Below are 19,929 nucleotides of genomic sequence, written 5' to 3' on the forward strand. Positions count from 1 at the left end.
TCAGCTTGCTGCTTTGCTTGCTCCTTTTTCTGCTCTTGCTTCTGCTCTGCTTTGGCCTCTGCTTATTAGCTAGTTTAGCTAAACAGTCCACATTCCTTCCTGGACTGTTTCTCCTCTCCTGTTCCTGTGACCATCTCGAACCTGCTCCGGACTGGGACCGGGAACGCCGAGGGTTTGGGACTGGGAACACCGAGGGTTTGCACCGTTCGGCTGCAGCAGCTGCCCCAGCGCCGGAGGGACTGAGAACAGAGCAACCACCCCCGAAAGAGACTTTCTGATTTTGTCATTTTTCTCAGAGCGGTGTCATCGGGTATTGTTCATTTTGTGTGCTGGGGGGTGCTGTGCCAGTCAAATAAACAGGTTCTTTCCACCTCTCTCCAAGGAATTTTTTCCCGAACCGGTTGGGGGGAGAGGCCGTGTGGGTTTTGCTTTCTGGAGGGGCCCTCCTTTCCAGATTCTTTAACAAATTTGCCCTAAACCAGGACACTTAGATAGTCTCTGTCAACATACAGAAGTGACTTTCAGGATCAGGAACATGTCAAAAGAGTGACCATGAGGAGTTTACATATAACTCCTTATCTAGGCAGTAATAGGCTGTGAACAGCAAGGGTGCTCTCCTAGCTGTCCTTTCAGCTTAACCTAAAATTTTGCTACATTTCAGACCTATATAGCTTTCTCTCCCTATAGCTATCTAGTCACATGCTATGGCGCCCTTAAAGCACAGTTTGCATGTACCATGGGAGAAATGAAGCAAGTAATCATAGCCCACAGCCTGATACTTGTGATAGCATGCAGCTTTCCTAGAACTGCTTTAAAACACCTCCCAGTCTTTCACCCAGAAGGTGATCTGTTGCACCCTCTAAAAGATATTTTTGGGCACAAGACAGTTTAGCAGTCTCTATGCCCATCTCTATACTTTGGTTGTTATCATGTTTTGAGCAACCAACCTGTTTCTGAATGTAGCTCTGTAATAAAGAGCCTTCAAAGTTTATCCTTTTCTGTTAAGGGTACTTCAGCTGCACAAAGAGCATAGAAGAGGGATTTGTCTTGTCACTCTTCCAAGAAGTGTAGGAGGCTGTAGGAAAAAAGTGGCTTCAGTAATTCCTGTATCCTAGGAGAAAAGACATTCAGGAAAGTGAGTAGGGAGCTGAGAGCAAAAAGAGGATGCTCTGTATATTAAAAAGGAGTCCACAAATCAGTATCTAGGCTTTTCAAATATGTTTTGAACTTAAGCATCTATACACCCTTCATGTTACCACACTGTCTTCCATGAGACCATAAGACTTCTGCTGAGATGTGCAAGTTCTCCATAGAATAAGTCAAATGCTTTGGTTCCAGACTGCCTACAGAATCAGAAGGAATTGCAAGGTGGTGTAAAGATACAAAAGTCATTAAAATCCTGCCTGTCTCCAAAACTGGTGGAAGGAGGTTGGATTTAGCTGAAATGTTCTTTTGGCTAAACGAAGCCATTGGAGGAAGGTTAACATCATCACTTCCACTGAAGAGTTGTCTAAAAAGGCATACATATTCATGTGCTCTTGTGTAGTGTGTATCTTTTGTGGGTACAGGCAAATGCTATATTTGAACACTTTCTAGGGCAGGAATGTGAACAGTGGGAAGCCCCTGCACATGGCTAGCAAGGATCCTTGCCAAAGCTAGATATGGAAATGTAAATTGTTTTTTGGGACCTCTTGAAAAGTTTATTCTTTTTCAGTCTGTGAGATGGCACAAACTCTAAATGCTGTCCTGTGGTCAGCTACATTCCCTCTTGACAACAACTGACCCTAGCAATATTTCTTTGGAGCAGGTGCATATTCACATGTCTCATGAATTGCTGCTGGACTTCCCAGCTCCAGCCTGGACATCCTTGAAAACTTTCACGAAAGCAAGGATTGGTGGAAGACTCATAACAGTTGTTTCATGAATCTGTCCTTTTGAAAGTTTTGGCATGCTGACGTACTGCAGCTAATTTTAATTTAATTTATTGATAATATCTTCAAATAATATTTATCCATTTTAAAAGCCAAACCTTTTGTGATTAAACCTATTTGATAACAATATTGCCTCAGTAGTGGGAAGGTAAAACAATCCAGGAATGAAACATTGTCTAGGGCTCTTGGAGGCTGACATCTGAATGTACTTAGTGGAGAGGAAACCTTTTTTTACTTTCAGTTCTTGCTTCTTTTATCCTTAAGCACAGTAATAAACTAGCACTCTATGGTTAAAAAGTCAGGAGAACAGATGTATGGTACGAGTGTACCAGGATCTGTATTTCAGCTATGGGGCGAAAATTATAAGGAAGTCCTTCCAAGAAGCTTTGAGAGTATCTAGCTAGCTTTCATTGCTATTATATTGCAACAGTAAAGATGATTATTATCATTATTATTATTCCAGTCACTTGATTGCACTGAAGTAAACACTTCAGTCAAAGTTCATTCAGGGTTCACTATTCAGCTTATTGCTTTCAAGGTGGGTCCTTGAGAAATTTCACTGAGCACTGCACACGCTCCAGCCAGCTCCGAGCCATGCTTCTTATCAGGCCTGGCTGGACTCTGCTAACTCTGCAAAGCATTTGAAGGCACGAAGCATCATGCAATAAATGTTGAGGATTTTGGTGTTAGCCGCCACATGCTCTTTTCATTTTACATGGCTCTTTTCTTATCCTTGGCTTGTCCTTCACTTTTTTCATGTACATGTCCCTTTTGAGAGGGAACATGTCTAGTGATTACAGCATGTGGAAGCTTGGTTTTATTACATTTGGTTAGGGTTACTTTGCCACGGTGGGTGTGGGTTAGCAGTGAAATGAGAGAGTTAAAATGTTGGGTGTTTGGATGTGGCTCTGCCCTCCGGTGTGGTGCTGTGCAGACTGTGAGACCACTGAAGACTCTGGGGAAGCATTCCTGATGCTACTTGAGAACAACTTATGGTAAGGGATCTGTTCTAGACCCTACTACAGTCTGCTTCACCCTGTTGTCCCAGCAAGCCACCCAAAGTCCCTGATATCCCCTCAAACTGCTGAAGAATCTCCTCATGGAATGCAAGTTCCTACTGTCCTTATGAAGTTCTTTGAGTTATCAGAGCAAAAAAGGACATACAGTGTTTTTCAGTGAAGTCCATCAATCTTAACAAGGTGTCTCTACCCTCAGCAAGAGGCTGTAGGGGAGAAGAGGTGAACATGCTTTCCCGAAGCACATCCCACAGGGAGGTGTCTCCAGTTAGGCAGGACACGGTGCGCCACACTGCCTCTGCCTCTGCAAATATCAGTGCTCTGGAAATCTCTGTATGTGCTGGGTGAACTGTGAGGGTTTTGCATCACTTTGTCAGTACAGTGATCTGTAGATAGATGTGAGGATGCTCATTTTTAAGAATATATTAATCTGCATGTGCTCCTTCCCAGCAGGAAGAAGTAGCCATCAGGCTGCTGTCTGGCAGAACAGCTGCTGGTTCGCCCTTTCCTATCCACACACAGAAGTCAGTGCATTTACTAGGCCTTGGATAAAGGTTTCATGGCATCAAAGCTCCTGACACCAGAGCATTACCCCATCAAACTCTCCTTGTTTGCTCTTTCCCATCTTCCAGGTGAGGGTTGGGAAGAGCAATTTCACCAGCAGCTTTGGTGGGAACCAAACTAAGTGTTCAGGTCACTTCAGACCCTCTGGAAACTCTTGCCTTTTTTCCCAAGCTCCCCACAGCAAAAAGCCAAAGGACCAGCCCACCAACTCACCATGGAATTGTATGAAGCAGAGACAGGAATTCTGCTTGTATGGCATGTTGTCCTGCAGTCTGTGAAAACTAGGCTGAAATATGGAAGCCATCTCCTTGTTGTCTAAGCCAGGTTTTTCACAATCTACCCAGATCTGGAATGACTAGCAATAGATCATCAGACGTTGACCCTGCGTGGCTCTCTAGGATGCAACCGTTCTCTTGATGAAAGTTTTTCTTAAGAAAAAGCAACACATCTTGATGCTCTCATGCATTATCATACTAGATCCTCTTTGTCTTCCAGCTCCATGAATTTGAACTCTTCAGCTGGCAGAGACCAAAGAAGGGCAGTGCCAGCTCTGCCCTTTTCTTAGGAGCAGATGGCCTGTATTTACTTCTCAGTAAGTCTAACTAGTCACCAGTCTCCCTGTCAAAGTGAGGAGTTGCCAAACAGAGCTGAAAATTATGATAGTTTCCATATCAGTAACACATCTTGTTCAGCAATTTAAAATCTAGAAGAATTTATCAAGTGGGTATTTCCAATATCAATGTTCTCTAATGACTTGGCAGAAGTCAAGATGACTTTGTTTTATATACAGGTACTGTCACCTGGATTTGCTGAACACAGGATTTTTGGCCTTTCTTTTGGTCAAATCATCAGTCTCTATTCACTGTATCTTGTTTTCATAGACATTTTTAGCAGTAAGATGCTGTGGATGGCACAGCAGATGGCCTTCATTTTCTCTGAACTTCAAATCTAAGTTTCTGCATGTACCTCAGCTTTTTGCTCCGTGGTTTTAGTCTCCCACACAATGCAGTTGTATTTGCTTAACACAAAAACATATTTTCTCCATATAAAACAACAGCAAGGAGAGAATGGCTCAGAATAACTATAGGAAGGAATTAATCAGATCAGCTGCTTAATAAAATATTGAATATATGACTGAGGTTTTTTGGGGTTTTGGTTGTTTGTGGGTTTTTTGTTTTGTTTTGTTTTGCTTTGCTTTGAAGAGTTAAGCCACATTTGGAAGCTCTTGAGCAAACCAATGACACAACAGTTTTAAGATAACCACTTTAAGCAAGCATGATAAGCAACTGCAGAATGCCCCATTAAAGCACTTTGGAGATCTACCTTCTGGACTCAGCTGTTAAGTCCAAACAAGCAGCAACAATCATAGTGTTTCAGAAAAGCTTAAAAATGCTTCTGCTGAAAATCTTCCTTCTGTCAGAATACTTATGTCTCCTAACAAGTGCCTGCATGGAGATGAACACCTCTGCTTCATCTTTGACACCAATGAAAATTGGGATGGTATGACTGCCGGTTGAAAGACTGAGCCTTACATTTTACCCCGCTCTCATGGTGTTTTCTGAAATAGTATGTCAGAGGAACATGTAAGGTTGTAATGTATTCCATACATTTTCTAGTATAATCGGTACACAAGAAACTCTTTGGATGTACAGTCACTAGGGAGTAGTACCTACCCTGTTCTGACTCAAATGCAGTATGATCTTTACCCTTTGCTGTAAATTGGCTCAGAGCACATCTTTATGTGTCAGTTTTACTACTTACTTTCAGATGTTACCAACTTACAGCATTATGGGGCTGCTTTGCACTACATGTGATTTTCATTTTACACATTTTTCAGTTTCTTCATATGCCCAAATGAAAAATCCAGCATTCAGGGACATCACACGGTTTTATGATACTCTCCAGTGAGACTGTGTTCGGAAACTAATGAAGGGATTATCCTCATCCATATGTGGTATTTTGCAGCTGTAGGAGATACGTTATTATTCCTTGTTTGTTTTGCAGCTTCCACATAAGCATGCTGATCTGGTTGCTTTGTGGAAAGCCTTTGCAAGTCACTCTGGGGAAGGTTGTTTTGTAGCACCAGAACCCACTCCTAAGAACAAGTAGTGCTGATACTCAGCTGCTGCCACTTGAAAAGGGAAGCAAGGAACCAAGCATTTATATTGGAGGAGTCACTTGAATGTCCTAGATAGTAGGAAATATCATGTGTGGTAGGAAGGGAAGGAGCTTAGGAAAGTAGGTAAGATGCATGGGAGAGGATGACAGGAAAGCACATGAGAACAAATGTAGTTTCAACACATTTCCCAAAAATGGTTTCCCAAAAAGTTTCACATCTACTTTACTTTGCTTTGGAAATTATTTCGGTCCATTTGCAGACAGCAGCATTCTTAAGGACAGCAAATTCAGCAAGTTTCACTGATATAGTATGTTGGATAAAGAAGATACTCCACACAGATATCTCCATGCCAGGAGAAAAAAATGGTAGGAGAAAGCCCTACTTTTTTTTGTGGTTTTACAGAGAATCCAGTTCAAATAATCCAGCTCAAAGAAAGGTGAATCCAGCTCCCAGCCTTCTGTTGGGACACTGGATTCAAGGTGTGTCTTGCAGAAAGGGTTGATTTGCATTTGCAGATGCCAAAGTAAGTGCCAAGGGAAAATTGAAGCAGCACACCTGAGAAAGCACATGCCAATGTTCCACCTCTTTTGTGTCTGCAGGAATGGTATTAAGTCCTATCAACCAAATGTGTGCTTTAGTGCAGAAGTGTGAGCTGCTGCGCAGTGAGCAGTGAGAAATGGTGGAGTGCAAAGACTAGCTGTTATTACTGCGCTGCAGAGGTTCTCCCTTCCCCTTCCCATCTTGCTCCCACAAAAGAGACAACTCAGAGTTGCTCTGTCCCACTGCTTGGGAGTAACACCAGAAGCCAAATTAAGACACTGCTACAAGGACCCTGTTGTTAACATTTGTATGCTTTCCTTTCTGAAAGCCTGGACTTGTTACCAGTTGCCGTAAATTACAGAAGATCATGCACTCAGCATAACCTCTGGCTCATATCCTCTGTTAGACACAAACCCCTTTATGGTTAGCTACACCATCATGGCTTTGAGGTTAAATCATTACAAATAGTGCTCACTTGCCCCGTGGCTTTACTTTCTATTGTTATTAGTTTGAATTCCCTGAGCCACTCTCCTCTAATTCTGAGCAAGTAATTTAATGGACTGAAGAAGAGTTTCATCTCAAAAGCCTTTTTCCTCTCACTTCTTTGTATTGCAGAGCCTCTGACTAAAGCCTTCATACCCAGCAGAGCATGCTCCTCACTGCTACATCTGCAAGCTGTTAGTTCAAATTTTCTGCTCATGCAGGACACAGAAGCTTTGTAAGCAAGTGATTTTGCATGGAGGGGTGTATGGAAAAACACAGATCCAGTGCCTGAAAAAGCTAAAGCTTTCTGACAGAAAAATCTCATCAGCAGGCTCCAAAACTGGCTGCCACGCACCCACTGGCTGTGGCAGCAGCTGGCTGTCCCTCTGCAGCCAGGCTGGCACTCAGCTTGTGTCTGTGCTCTCCATGCCCAGCTGGGGCAGGCTCTACGGGAAGTGTGTGGATGTTGGACCACCTGCAGGACCTTGTTGCTATTCCCCACTTTCTCAAAGGCCAGGAAGAAGGAGGAAGTCTGGCAGGGCTCACCCAGTAGTCTCCCTTGTCAGTCTTGATCTTGTTTTCTCTTATGCCTTTGTACCACACAGAGACAGTTTCCAAAGAGACCAAGCTATCATATCTCTCTGTGCGCATCCTAGAGGTAGACTGATGGATAAGCAATTTCGATATGAAGCCCTGCCTCCCCAAATTCAAGTCCTAGACCAGTTTGCCAAAGAGAGAATGGAAATTATTTTAAATTATGACTCCTATTTTCTCCATCCATTTGTAAAAGAGTAATATGGAAAGGTGCAGTACGAGATGGTGTGGATCTTCTGTTTGAAGCTGAGGGAACTCCCTAGCATAAAGCCTTTTAGTTGTGCTCTAACACCACTACCCCCATCTAGAGCCTGAGATGAAGATTTAGCATCCCTTTAAACCACTCAGGTTTGCTTAGGTGTGCAGTATGATTGATGATATGCTTTCAGAATCTCACAACTATTCCTTTTCTTACTTTCTTTTTAGACCTTGAAGTATTAAAGTCACAGGAAGTCATTTCTTCCTGTTCTTGCAAGAATCAGTGCTCATCATGAATATAGTATAGTAGTCAGTCATTTAAGAGGAATTAATTTAATTCCAGTGAAAATTACAGAAGTGTTGGGAAATACAAGTTCTTCATGTCGTGCCCTGAGTCAGAGTGGCCTGGTGGACACTGAGTTGACCAGAAGGCAGCAGTGGTATATACTCTGGCAAGTGTGTCCGCTGTATTTGGCAGAGCTGCCAGCTCATGGAAGGAACTGATCCCTCCTCTCTTGTCAGCCCTGTGAGATACATCTGGATTACTGTGTCCAGTGCTGGATTCATCAGTACAAAAGAACATAGTGGGGAGTGAGGTCAGCAAAGGTACCTTGAAGATTGTTAAGGCACTGGAGTGTGTCTGATATCAGGAAAGGATGAGAGAACTGGGCCTTTCTAACCTGGAAACAAAAGATTCAGGGGACTTTGTCACTGTATATATATCTAGTGGGAGAAAAGAAGACAGATCTTATAGTGGTGACCAGGACAGGAATAAAGACAACATGAATACATACAGGAATACAGGAAATTCCATCTAAACAAAAAAATCTTTTTTCCTATGCAGGTGCTCAAACCCTGGAACAGGCAGCCTAGGGGGGCTGTGGAGCCCCCATCCTTAAAGGTGGCTTTAATCCAATATGAATGGAGCCTGAGCAACCTGCTGTGGGCAGGAGTGGCACTGGCCTCCAGAGCTGCCATCCAGCCTCAGCGCCACCACAATTCCACCACAATTCCACCCTGCAGTTCCATCACACAGCACTGCCTTCTAACTAACTACCAAATGTGTTTGAGGATATATTAGCAGAAGTAGTACTGCTTTACAGGATAAGGACAGTTGAAATTATAAGTGTAAATAAAACTTCTAAATTAAATGAAAGATTAAATAAAAACTGTTTTTGCACATGGGTTGAAGTGTAAGACTCCTGTATATTTGTCATCTCTGAGACACTAAGATCTTCTGAAGATTTTTTCTGCTCTCCATTCATACATTCTGCTGCAGGTCTAAAATTTCTCCAGAAGGGGTTGGATTTACCCATACATAGTTTACACAAAGATTTTGGGTTTTCTCTGTGTATACATACTTTGGTCCTTCTGAATCTATGTCCCAATGATCCTGGGACTACTGACAGCATCTTCCCACAGAAGATGAACTCCAGTGTGATTTTCACAACCCAGTAGCAAACCATCTCTGAAGGTGAAGAGTTCATACCCATGTCTTCTGTCTGACATTCAAAAGGGGAGACTGGCAATGGCCACCTCATGGAGGAGGTTCTATGGATAGATAAAAATCAGGAAGAGTGTAATTGGTGCCACTATTAGCTCTTGAGACAGGAATAGAGAAAGTACATCACACATGGTAGTAGTTCAACGTGCCTGTTTCCTGTTCACCTAAACTGGCAAAGAATGAGTAAAAAATCTAGCAACTAGTTTAAACCCAGACTTGACTAAATGCAGTAGGGTATAGATTCAGAGGCTGTCAGCCAGACACTGTGACCATAAAATGTAGCATTCCTAAAACCTTTGCATCTCTTCTAAAATTATTTCTTGATTCCATCTTTCATGGATAATTGCATGCTTTGCTGGGCTCCTGTTGGTGTACATATCTGTAGGCTTGCCTATGCAGTTTTTTGCTTTTCCTTAGGTGGAAATTAGTATTTATAAAAATGGGAGAAGGGCCATTGCCCTTTTCCAACGTAATATTTCATTCTTCCAATTCTTCCAACATCATATTTCAACATAACTGAATATGAGGAACCACTTTTTTTTTTTCCTCCTGTTGGTTACTGTGGAAGTTCTGTTTAAGAAGGATGCTTCCTCCCATAAAACACCAATTGATTCCTATCTCTCCAGTCACGCTGACATTCCTGACACTAGTTTTCACATGTTTCCCCAGCAGCCCTTCTGGCATAAGACATGGTTTGTCCAGGTTTCAATGCAAGCATACAGAAAATAGCTGATCACTACTATCTGAGTTAAAGGAGGCATTGTGTGTACTTTATTCTGTTCAACTAGCAGAAATTCAGAGGAGAAACTCAGTGACACAGTGGGACTCTCATACCTCATGGGCAATGGTTCCTGGTGCCAGCTTTCACACCAAGGCCAGTTGCATGGAAAGTGTTTGATACAGAAACTGAAAGGCTTGGTCATACAAACAAGCTGTCAAATTAAAATGAGAATATACCTCCCTGTTTTACGCCTAAAATAAAGAAATTGAGGCAGTCTCAAGAAATTGAGCTATTAACTACACTAGGACTTGCTCCTTCACAGTTGGCTAAAAAGTGACTTGCTCCCATGGCCACTCAGACTGCAAAACTTGGAGAGGTCTTTGTCATAGCAGAAGGACAAGCAGACAGCACAGGGCTGTCTTATTCTCAGGCCAGAATTCAAAGACATTCCAGCTGACGGTTTCACAAACTTTTGAGTCTTGGCACCAGCTGAGTGACTTTCTTCTGGTTATCCACTTATCTTGCATGTATATTCCTCAAGCCCAGCATCTCAACTTGAAGACACCTACAACAATAGGCAATTTCAAGACAGACTTTGTTGAGAGGTCAGTGTTTGTGCAGTCACCTCTGTAAAGCCAATACCTGAGACAAGGCTGGCAACCCAACCTATGGAGCAGGGACTCTCCCCACACCCTCCGCAGCCCCTGTTGTGATTCTCCTGTGCTCAGTTTTCATGAGGAACAAGCACTATCGCTGCAGCAGCTGTCAGTAATCTCCCTCCTCTTGCAGTGAGCCCACTCCTGCCCAGGCACTACAGAAAGGTGTTCCTTTGCCTTTACCTCCCCAGGGCAGCCTAACATCTGCACCACCAGCACTTCCTTGACAAGGAAGGGTACTGCCATCCACTTTCAGGAGCCCACTTCAAAAATTTGGAGTCAAGGTCCAGAACAGAGTCTTTTCAAGGATTGCTCTTATATACAAGATGCCAGGGCAGAAAAAGGCAGCTTTCCCCTAGGCCAGGGGAGTAAGGCCAGGCAATAAGCCAGGTACTGGCTGGGGTGTTATTAATTCTGAATTCCTCTAGTTGTCTTCGTTTATACACCTCTACAAACCTACAAAAATTTTTCTCTCAGCATGTGTATAGAGGGCCCATACTTCCAACAAGTAGTTGTCTGTCTCTGATTATGCCATCTCCCAGGCATGCTATTTTGCAGACCTAGTGAATAATTGTTCTTCATACTACTTTCCAAAGATGTTTTGTGCTCCACAGCCAGCAGAGGTTCTTGGCCTCCTGTCCAAACCCCAAAAGTGGAACTTCCCAAGAGGCATGTTCTACCATCACACGAAAATAGCTGTGAAGAAGAAGCCAGAAGGGCATAAGAAGAGAAATACAACCTGACACCCACAACTGCACCACAAATGTGAACCTTATACTCAAACCAGTTGGACTGTACAGGAGATACAGGTATCCACACACCCAAAAATGCCACAGAATTTATATTGAGGAAGCAGAGAGCATAGGGGATCATAAGATATTTTACCAGCTGACTTACTGCCAGTAAGACAGTGGCTTGCAGTAAGCACTAGACAACTTCAGAGCAATGCCTTCTCCTCTTTTCCATGAGTTTGCACAGCTGCACCAGCTGATGTAGGCACTCTGCTCTAGAGAAGGTTATGTCTTAAAGAGTGCTATACAACCACTGTAAAACTGTGTGAGGAAAATCATATGCTAATTCATAATCACCTTGCTCAAGCTGCTAATCATCCTCCCCATGAGTAAGAGACTTTTCACACATTTTTAATATAGGAAAGGAAAAAAAACTTAGGGATGCAACAAGCTTTCAAGAGTGAGAAGTAGGGCTCAGGATCTAAGAAAGAAAAGGAAACAAAGTACAGGGTGATATAATGGAACTGTGGCAAGACATGAACAAGTGACTGTAAGAAACACCGACTCCAGTGACGTTTGTTATCAAAGCAATTTGTCCAAGTCTCATCTCAATTTTTTCAAATAGTAGAAATGTCACTCATCCCCTGATGACTGGGTACTTGAGTAAAAAATCTGGGACATACATATACTGTATATAACAGTGTGTTGTCCTGGGTTTGTGTGGGGGGGATACGGTTAATTTTCTTCTCAGTAGCTGGTATAGTGCTCTGTTTTTATTTTAGCATGAGAATAATGCTGATAACACACTGATGTTTTAGTTTTTGCTCAGTAGTTCTTCCCCAAAGTCAAGGACTGTTCAGTGTCTGCTGCTGTGGCACTGAGCAGACACACCAGCATCTGTGAGGGCCTGACCCAACCTGGCTGACCCCGAGGGCCATTCCACACCACAGAGTGTCATGCCCATGGCTGATTTTTGCTGGGGCATGGGCTGGGTATCAGTCAGTACGTGGTAAGCATAGCATTCTGCATCACTTGTCCCTCTCCAGTTTTATTCTTCTGTCTCTCTTTTCATTGCTATGACATTACAGCTATTACAGAATAGTCATTGGTGTTGCTACTGCTATTACATTTTAATTTGTTTCAATTATTAAACTGTTCTTATCTCAACCCGAGTTTAATAGGTTTTTTCCTGATTCTTCTCTCTACTGTGGAGAGAGTAGGGCAGAGAGTGAGAGTGGTGCATCCTTGCCAGCTGGGGTTAAACCATGACGTGTGTGTACACACAAATATTAATATATACTTATAAATAAAAATGCTTGGTATATGTTCAGGATTTGAATTTTTTCAGTTCAATTTTTCCCTAAAAATGTCAGGAGGTACCAGTCTGTCAGAGATCTTTGGTTTTCTGGTCTTTTTTATTAGGAGATGAATAAAGACAAGTGATTGCCTGGAAAAATACTTCGGATGTAAAACTGAACAATGTTAGATGCACACATTGTCAGGCAGAAAAAATATTTACATGGGACCAATTCCAGTATCTGATATTAGTTCAGTATATAGATTGTTGAACTTTCTTTCATCTGTGATCCTAGTTTATACCAGCAGCTCATAAACCAAAACAAATCACATTTTTAAAAACAAAGGAAGTCCTTCTTAAGTTAAACTCCTTTCTAACATTTAATGTTCAACAAAGCCAAAGAAGGAAACAGTGGTGAAAGCAAGCAAATATGAATTATGAGGAATATCTCTCCATTTATTTCAGGTAAAAGCTGCTTAACTTGGTCTTACTGCTAAACAGATTCACGAGCAGATTCAGATCAAGCAAGTTAAAACTCCCTCTAACGGCTACTGGATAAAGGACACAATTGGAAAAAATTAAAAGCATCTCACTGTATTTGAAACCTATTTTTCACTAAGAAAATGTTGGTACAAATTATTTTGAAAAATGAAACTTAAGCCAGTGCCCAAGATTCTTTTCAATTACAACTTTTTTTACATTCCTAACATAAAGTTTTTATGAGCTTTGTGAGATGTGTTATGCAGAAATTTACACATTATGTAAAATGTGTTTTCTCTAACCTGCCTGTTGCTTTAGCAAACTGGCTTAGAAAAGCACTCTGGACTGATGATTCCTCCCGTACACAAAAAGGGTCCTGGTATTCTGCAACACCACTCCCAACAGCAACACTAAACACTCAGAGAGATTACTTAGTTACAGAATCTGGAATTCACAGGCAAAATAAGCATTTAACCTGTGCAGGGAGTGTAATAAAATTAGAAAAGATTACATTCTGCTCACAAATACCAAACAGAAATTGTCCCTAGACAAACCATGAAAATAAAGAACAAACATCAACTCCTTTCAATTGGATGAGCACTATGCACAGGATTAAAATGTTAAGGAGGAAAAGTATCTAACAGATTGCCTATTAGCACCAGTTAGATGTGCTGGCAGCAACATATAGCAAAAAAACTTACAAAGTCACCAATTTAGAAAGCTTCAACCTCTGTCAAAATGAGATCTAGCAAAGCCTTTACCCATAACCCTAAGGCAATTTCAGTTCTCAGATAATTTTGGTTGGATAGTCTCCTTTATTTCTATCTTTATTTTCTACCCCTACACACAGACATGGGATTAAAACCTGAGAGGCCATTATTTGATTTCTCATTACCAGTAATGATTCTGTGCATCATTTTTACAGCCTGAGGGTAATTTCAACTACAAATCACAACTACAACTACAAAAAACAAGAATCTCAGACTCTGGCTGATCAAAAGTGAAATGTTCTCAGAAGGGACATATTCAAGGGGGTAGAAATTTGAAGTAAAGTGAATTGAACATTTAAAACAATGTAAAAACTGATTCTAAAAAGCAGACTTTTATTCAAAAACTGAACTTCAAAAAATGCTGATTTTTTATCAAAAGCTCACTAGAGCCATTCCTCTCAAAACCAATCTAGTAATTCTCCACTTTAGTAACAGAAGTTTTATAGAGAAGTGTGGAATAGACCAGTCTTTTGTGCTAGCCTGCACCCCCCTTCAGAATAAGAAAGGCATATGGAATCTGATCCAAACCTCACTTACATAAATAAAAAGTTTTGTGAATCCACACTTGCCTACATGAACTGCTGTTACCTCTTCTCATAGCTGCTGGAGGTTCAAAGGACAAATGACTGCTTACCCCAGAAACTTAAGTAGTAAGCACATTTATAATGGCTGATAAAATAAGAAGTATATTTTGAAAGTAGGGCATATTTGCCTGCAAGATGCTAGGGACACAAGAGAGATCAGTGTATGTTTGTAAATAAACTCATTTTATTGAATGGTTTGAAGGGCTGCTTAAAATAAAAACACTTTACAGTCTGTACATGCAGTTTCAATTTTAAAAAATTAAATTTGTTGTTCAGAAAACGTGCATATTTATGTACATCATTTTGAAATAAAAGAAACCATTACCATTTACTGCAGAAATTCCTCTTTAAAATTCTTTTAAGAGATTAGGCAGTCAGGAGAAATTCTGCAGAAAGCAAAGCTTAGGAAGCTTCTCTACTCTGAAGGTAAAGTTTATTCATTCAGAGACATTAGTAACAGCAGAAGAAGGTCGTTTAAGGATGGATTCAACCGAAAATGACAGTGGCTCAGTTGTTGAAAGCTTTGTTGTGGCCTGTTTGGCCCCAAAGAAGTCTTTTGCACATTTGTCTACAGTAAACTTGTATTTTTGGTTCTCTTTAACAGCACACTCCCTGTATTTCTTAGAAGTGTCTTCAAAAGTCTCCTTCACAAATGACATTCTTAACTCTGCTGTTGGAGTGTCAGGAAATGTCTGATGGAACAGTGACTGAAAGGCACTGTACTTGAGCGGTGGCAGGGGTTTGGTACTGTTTTTGCTGATCTTGCTTAATGCCTGCTCCTGAGGAGACAGAGAACCCTTATCAGAAACCTGGGAGAAAGTCCTTTTTGGAGGAGAGAAAGCTGACCTCTCACGAGCTTCCTGATGAAGGCACAGCATTTCATTACGTGACTGCTGAATGTCTCGCGTGTGAGTCAGAACAAATGAATTTTCCAGTTTTGGAGGAATGATGTCATGCTCAGTGTTTGGACAGTCCTGACTCTGTGAGACCCTGGCATCCCAACCTGCCCCAGGTTTGAGAGCTTGGACAGCAGTAGCATTTAACAGGCATTGCTGGTAGAGAACAGCATCACTAATGGGGCCACATTTTGGCCACACTAAGAATCTAGAAGACAGGGGATACTGCCTGTAGGTAGTAGCTACACTGACATTTGAAGAAATTAGTTCCATGTTGCTAGGTCCTGAATATTGCATCGTTAGATCAAGGCAGGTTGGTAAAAAATTTGGAAATTCCTTGTTTGGATTATCAGCTTGAGTAGCGTTGAAGGCTGTTTTATATGAATTGTATTCAGCTCCACGCACCATACGGTTAGGGAGAAAAAGGGCAGCTGCTTGTGTAGCTTCCATCATATCTCTCTCTTTATACTCTCTCTCTAGCATAATGTTCTCCAACTCCTTATCAGCAAAAGCCCGTCTCTTTCTCATCCTGTCACTTACAGGAGGTGGCAAGGGTGAATTCCCTCCCAGGTAGGAGTCTGTTGGAATTGGACGGTAACCTAAAACAACAAAGCAGCATTAGGAATTAAACCACATTAAAGCTGTGTTTGTAAAACAACTCCATGAGCCAGTCCCACCAAGCACCGTGCTTTTGCCACAGATTCTGGTCACCATCAGCTCCTACAGAAGTCACCGTGACACAGAGGCTTAGTGATCAGGCACATTCAGTTCCTCAGTGCAGATAAGCAAGCCCTGCTTTTTTGACATGTTTAGCATCCACCAAAGCTAGCTGATTAGTAGTTTTCTCAAAAAGCAGTTCCAGACAAACAGATTGAGGAGGGAGAAGGAAAAAAAAAAAGGCAAAGCCCTACAGTGTATTATAACTCGTATTCCATCCTGAGGCTTAAGGAGAGAGATAACCATTCACTTTTAACACATATGGAAAACATTCAAATATTTTATTTCTTATGAACTAGAATTTCAATAAAACATAGAAATTCAGCATCCAGTGCATTCAATTACCAAGCTACCTGGCTTAATTTAATAATACAGATAGGACACAATCCTGTTTGCTCTACCCAGTCAAGTAATTCCACTGAATTAATGGTTGTATTTACACGAGTCAGGAGAACAGGATTTTACCTGTTTTAACCCTCATTCCTCTCATACACGTTTCCCCTTTTCCAAGGAAGACACCTATATCTACAGCTGGTGTCTTTCTATTTTCTAAAGATGAATCATTATGTACACATTGCTAGAGATGGTAGAAAATCCCAAGGAGAACTAGGAGAAAAGAAAAAGACAGTTACGATAAATAAGAAGAAGTACAGAAGAGTTTTCAAAAAAATGAACTGTAGATGTAAATTAGAGGTTTCTAAAGGGACTAAATATTAATTGAGCTTGAACAGACAAAGAAAAGAGCTTTTTATTCCAGAAAAAAAATTGAGAAGTACAATGATTTATAGAGAAATGTTTTGGAAAGTAATTAAACCAAATACAGAAATAAATATATGCACAATCCCAAATGGGTGTGGGGGAAGAAATAGAACCTTTCACTAAAATAACGATCTTTTAAAAGACAATTCTTCCATAGTTAATATTTTCAACAGTGAAAAAAATATTTTGCAGATCTTACTTTTGATAATGTCTCAAACAGAACTGCTGTGTAGGCATTTAGATAAAACGAAAAAAATCATCTCGTTTGCTGAAAAATTACTCGTTTGCTGATTAAAACACCCACGAATAAACTACCCTGCGAATAAATTACCCTGCACCGCAAAACGCCGCTGGGTAGCCATGTAAAAAGACTGCCAGCTTGTAACAGTAACTCTCAAATTTCAAACTACCGTTGCTAGCATTTCAGGCATTATTTTGGGCGGAAGGGACAAGGAACTGAAATTCTGCCGCATCGATTCCAGCCTCGAAGGGCCGGAGCCTCGGCCGCCCGGCGCCGATAGCGGGGCGCGCTTTGGCGCCTGTTTCGGGGAAGGACGCTGCCTTTCCCGCCTTGGACGGGACGTGCGGGTCCTCCTGGGGCACAGCGGCGTTTCCCCCCTGTCAGCGGTGCTGCGGGAAGCCGTGGAGGGACAGGGGATGCTCTTACCTTCCAGGATGCTCTTGGCCAAGAGGCTGGGCGTTCGGACGTGGCGCTGGTAGACGGCTTTGCGCTCCAGACTTGCCTGCTTCCCCGTCAGCCCCTTCTTGTCCTAAGAGAGCAATTGGATTGATGGCTCCGTCAGAGCGGCGCCGCCCGTCCCGTCCCGTCCCGTCCCGTCCCGTGTCCCCTCACCTCGGTGGCCTGCTGCCGTCGGAGCGCCACCTGGGCGGCCATGACGCGCTGCCGCTCCACCACCAGCAGGCAATTGGCGCACTGGCAGTCGCGCCAGCGGCAGAACCGCTTGTGCCCCTTCAGGCACGACACCACGCCGTGGTTGCGGCACCGGGCGCACTTGGGCGTGCGGCTCAGCTTCCGCGGTTCGCCCCGCCGCGGGGCCGCCGCCGCCTCCTCGCCTTCCTCCTCCTCCTCCTCTGCCTCCTCCGGGCCGGTGCTGCCGCGCGGAGCGCCGGGTGTCTCGTCCGGCTCCCCTTCCAGGCTCTCCACGTCGATCTCCCAGTCGGCGCCGGCGCGTTCCTCAGCCATGGCTCCTCGGCGGCGCAGCTGCAAGAGAGGGGTCAGGCCTCCAGCCCCGCGGTGGAACGGCCGCCGGAGCACGCCCGGCTTCCGAGGTGCCCGCCTGCGGCCCCGCCGGGATGCGCCCCCGTCGGGAAGTCACGGCAGAGCCCGCCTGGGATGTGATCTTTCCCCTCACCGTCAGCTCCGGTCTCCTGCGCACGACCCGCGCGGGGCTCAGCTTAGCCACGACGGACGCCTCCCTCTGTCCCTCCCTCCGTCCCTCCCGGCGCGGCTTGCGGAGAGCTGTGATAGCCGGCCGCAGGCAGGAGCGCGTCTCCTGCAGCCAAGGATGCGGGAGGAACCTCCCCAGGGCAATGCCCTGCCTGCAGCGCTACGGCTCTGTCCGGCCCTAAGAGGGTCCTGCTTATTACAGGATCCCGAGAACCCTCCTGCCAGCTGCGTTCAGACTTGGGACACAGGCAGAGCACAGCTGGACTTCACACATCGCAAAGGTAGTATGAACTCCTAGAGCTCTCTGAGGAAGCTGCATCTTCCGATCCCCACCTGCTCCCCACACGACCTCCCTGTCCTTGCTTTGCACGCTGCACTTACCAAAGGCAGGTGGTGCAGGGACAACGCGTCCCTCAGCTCCTCGCAGCTCGCAAGGGCCGCTGCCCCAGACCAGTCGAGACAAGGAACTCCCGATCCCAGCACCTAGGACTTAAGGCTCCCCGACAGCAGGGACGCCGCGCCGTCGGGGCGATGCCTGCGGTGCGGCTCTGCGGTGCGGTGCGGTGCGTGGCTGTGGGTGCGCACTGGCCGCGCCGGGCCGGGGATGGCACCGAGCTGAGCCCGCCGCACCGGGGATGGCACCGAGCTGAGCCCGCTGCACCGAGGATGGCACCGAGCTGAGGTCGCCGCACCGGGGATGGCACCGAGCTGAGCCCGCCGGGGATGGCACAGAGCTGAGGCCGCCGCACCGGGGATGGCACCGAGCTGAGGCGGCCGGGCCGGGCCGCGCCGATATCAGCGCCCGCCGCGCCGCCCGCGCCGCCCATTGGGCGCCCGCCCGCAGGCACCGCCCCCGACTGGCCCGCGCGGCCGCGGCCCCGCCCCCGCCGTGCCCGCCGGCCGCTCGTGGGTGCGGGCGGGCGCGGAGCGAGGCGGGAGCGATGGGGGCGGTGAGTGGTGAGCCCCCACTGCGGGGTGCAAAAGGAGTGCGAGGGGAAGGGAAGGGAGAAAAGACTGGAGCGCTCCTGATGGTGACAGCTAAAAAACCCGCTCGGCAGGCGAGCGGAGTCCCCCTACCCGAGGAGCGGGTCGGGGGCAAGGGTTTAAAAGCCTCAAACAGCCGCCACTTTTTTCGTTTGCGGTCGTTCCCGTTGCTTGACCCACTAGTGAAAGGTACGCATGGCAATGGTCTTTTTTCCAAGTCTGAAAATGAGGTGGGATCCTTTCCCTTCGGGAATTAAGGCGACGAAAATTACTCTATTTTCTACCGTTCTCTCCCTTCAGAGGGAACTTTTTCCACCGACCACTAAGGTTTTTCTCCTAAATAACTTTATTTCCTATGAGTAACTTCATTCCCTTCGGAATATTCCCTCCCTGACGGAGGCTGATCTTTGGGATCTGGGTAATGTCCTTTGTCTTCCCAATCAGAGAGCGATCGAAATTGTGACCCACAAAATCTCAGTCGCGAAGAGGGGAGGCTACAGCTCCGTGCTTCCGCCGGTGAAAATGGGAATTCCGTTCCCGAAAGAGGCAGAAATGGACAGAATACAGCTCGGTCGCGCTCAGCACCGGGCAGGCGAAATACCGGTTTATTTAAAAATTAAACGGATTTTGCCAAGGAAGAAAAATAATAAAGGTATGCAGGAGAACATTAGTTTCCCACCGGTGTGTACTGATCGAAATCTAACTATATGCAGAACACATGGCCGAAACTAGTTTCCAAAAGGGAAAATATTTTGCTCTTTCCCTGAGAAGCGCGAGTGTGTAATAAATACTGACAGTATACATGTATATAATAAACACGGGCATCTACTCGCGGTAAGCACACGGACCAGCTGCCGGCCGCCGGTTCGGCACGGACAAACGCTGTCCTTGCAGGCCTGCGGGACAAAGGCCGCCGGGCGGGCAGGGCGGGCGGGCAGGTGCGTGAGCCGGGGCTCCGGGCTCCGCGGCCGCCCGGA

At 44.7% G+C, this 19,929-nt stretch overlaps 1 protein-coding gene across 1 annotated transcript; it reads right to left on the reverse strand.

Moving 5' to 3' along the window:
• Nucleotides 1-14,350: 14,350 nt before the first annotated feature.
• DMRT2 (doublesex and mab-3 related transcription factor 2) lies at nt 14,351-18,570 on the reverse strand. The gene is made up of 4 exons (XM_059492625.1): nt 18,350-18,570; nt 17,414-17,782; nt 17,228-17,330; nt 14,351-15,683 (listed from the first exon to the last, which is right to left on the reverse strand). Exons 2-4 carry the CDS (start codon nt 17,762-17,764, stop codon nt 14,626-14,628), a joined length of 1,512 nt encoding a protein of 503 aa, XP_059348608.1. The 5' UTR covers nt 17,765-17,782; nt 18,350-18,570; the 3' UTR covers nt 14,351-14,625.
• Nucleotides 18,571-19,929: the final 1,359 nt, after the last annotated feature.

The sequence above is a fragment of the Ammospiza nelsoni genome, chromosome Z (assembly GCF_027579445.1).
Source record: "Ammospiza nelsoni isolate bAmmNel1 chromosome Z, bAmmNel1.pri, whole genome shotgun sequence".
Taxonomy (NCBI): Eukaryota; Metazoa; Chordata; class Aves; order Passeriformes; family Passerellidae; genus Ammospiza; species Ammospiza nelsoni.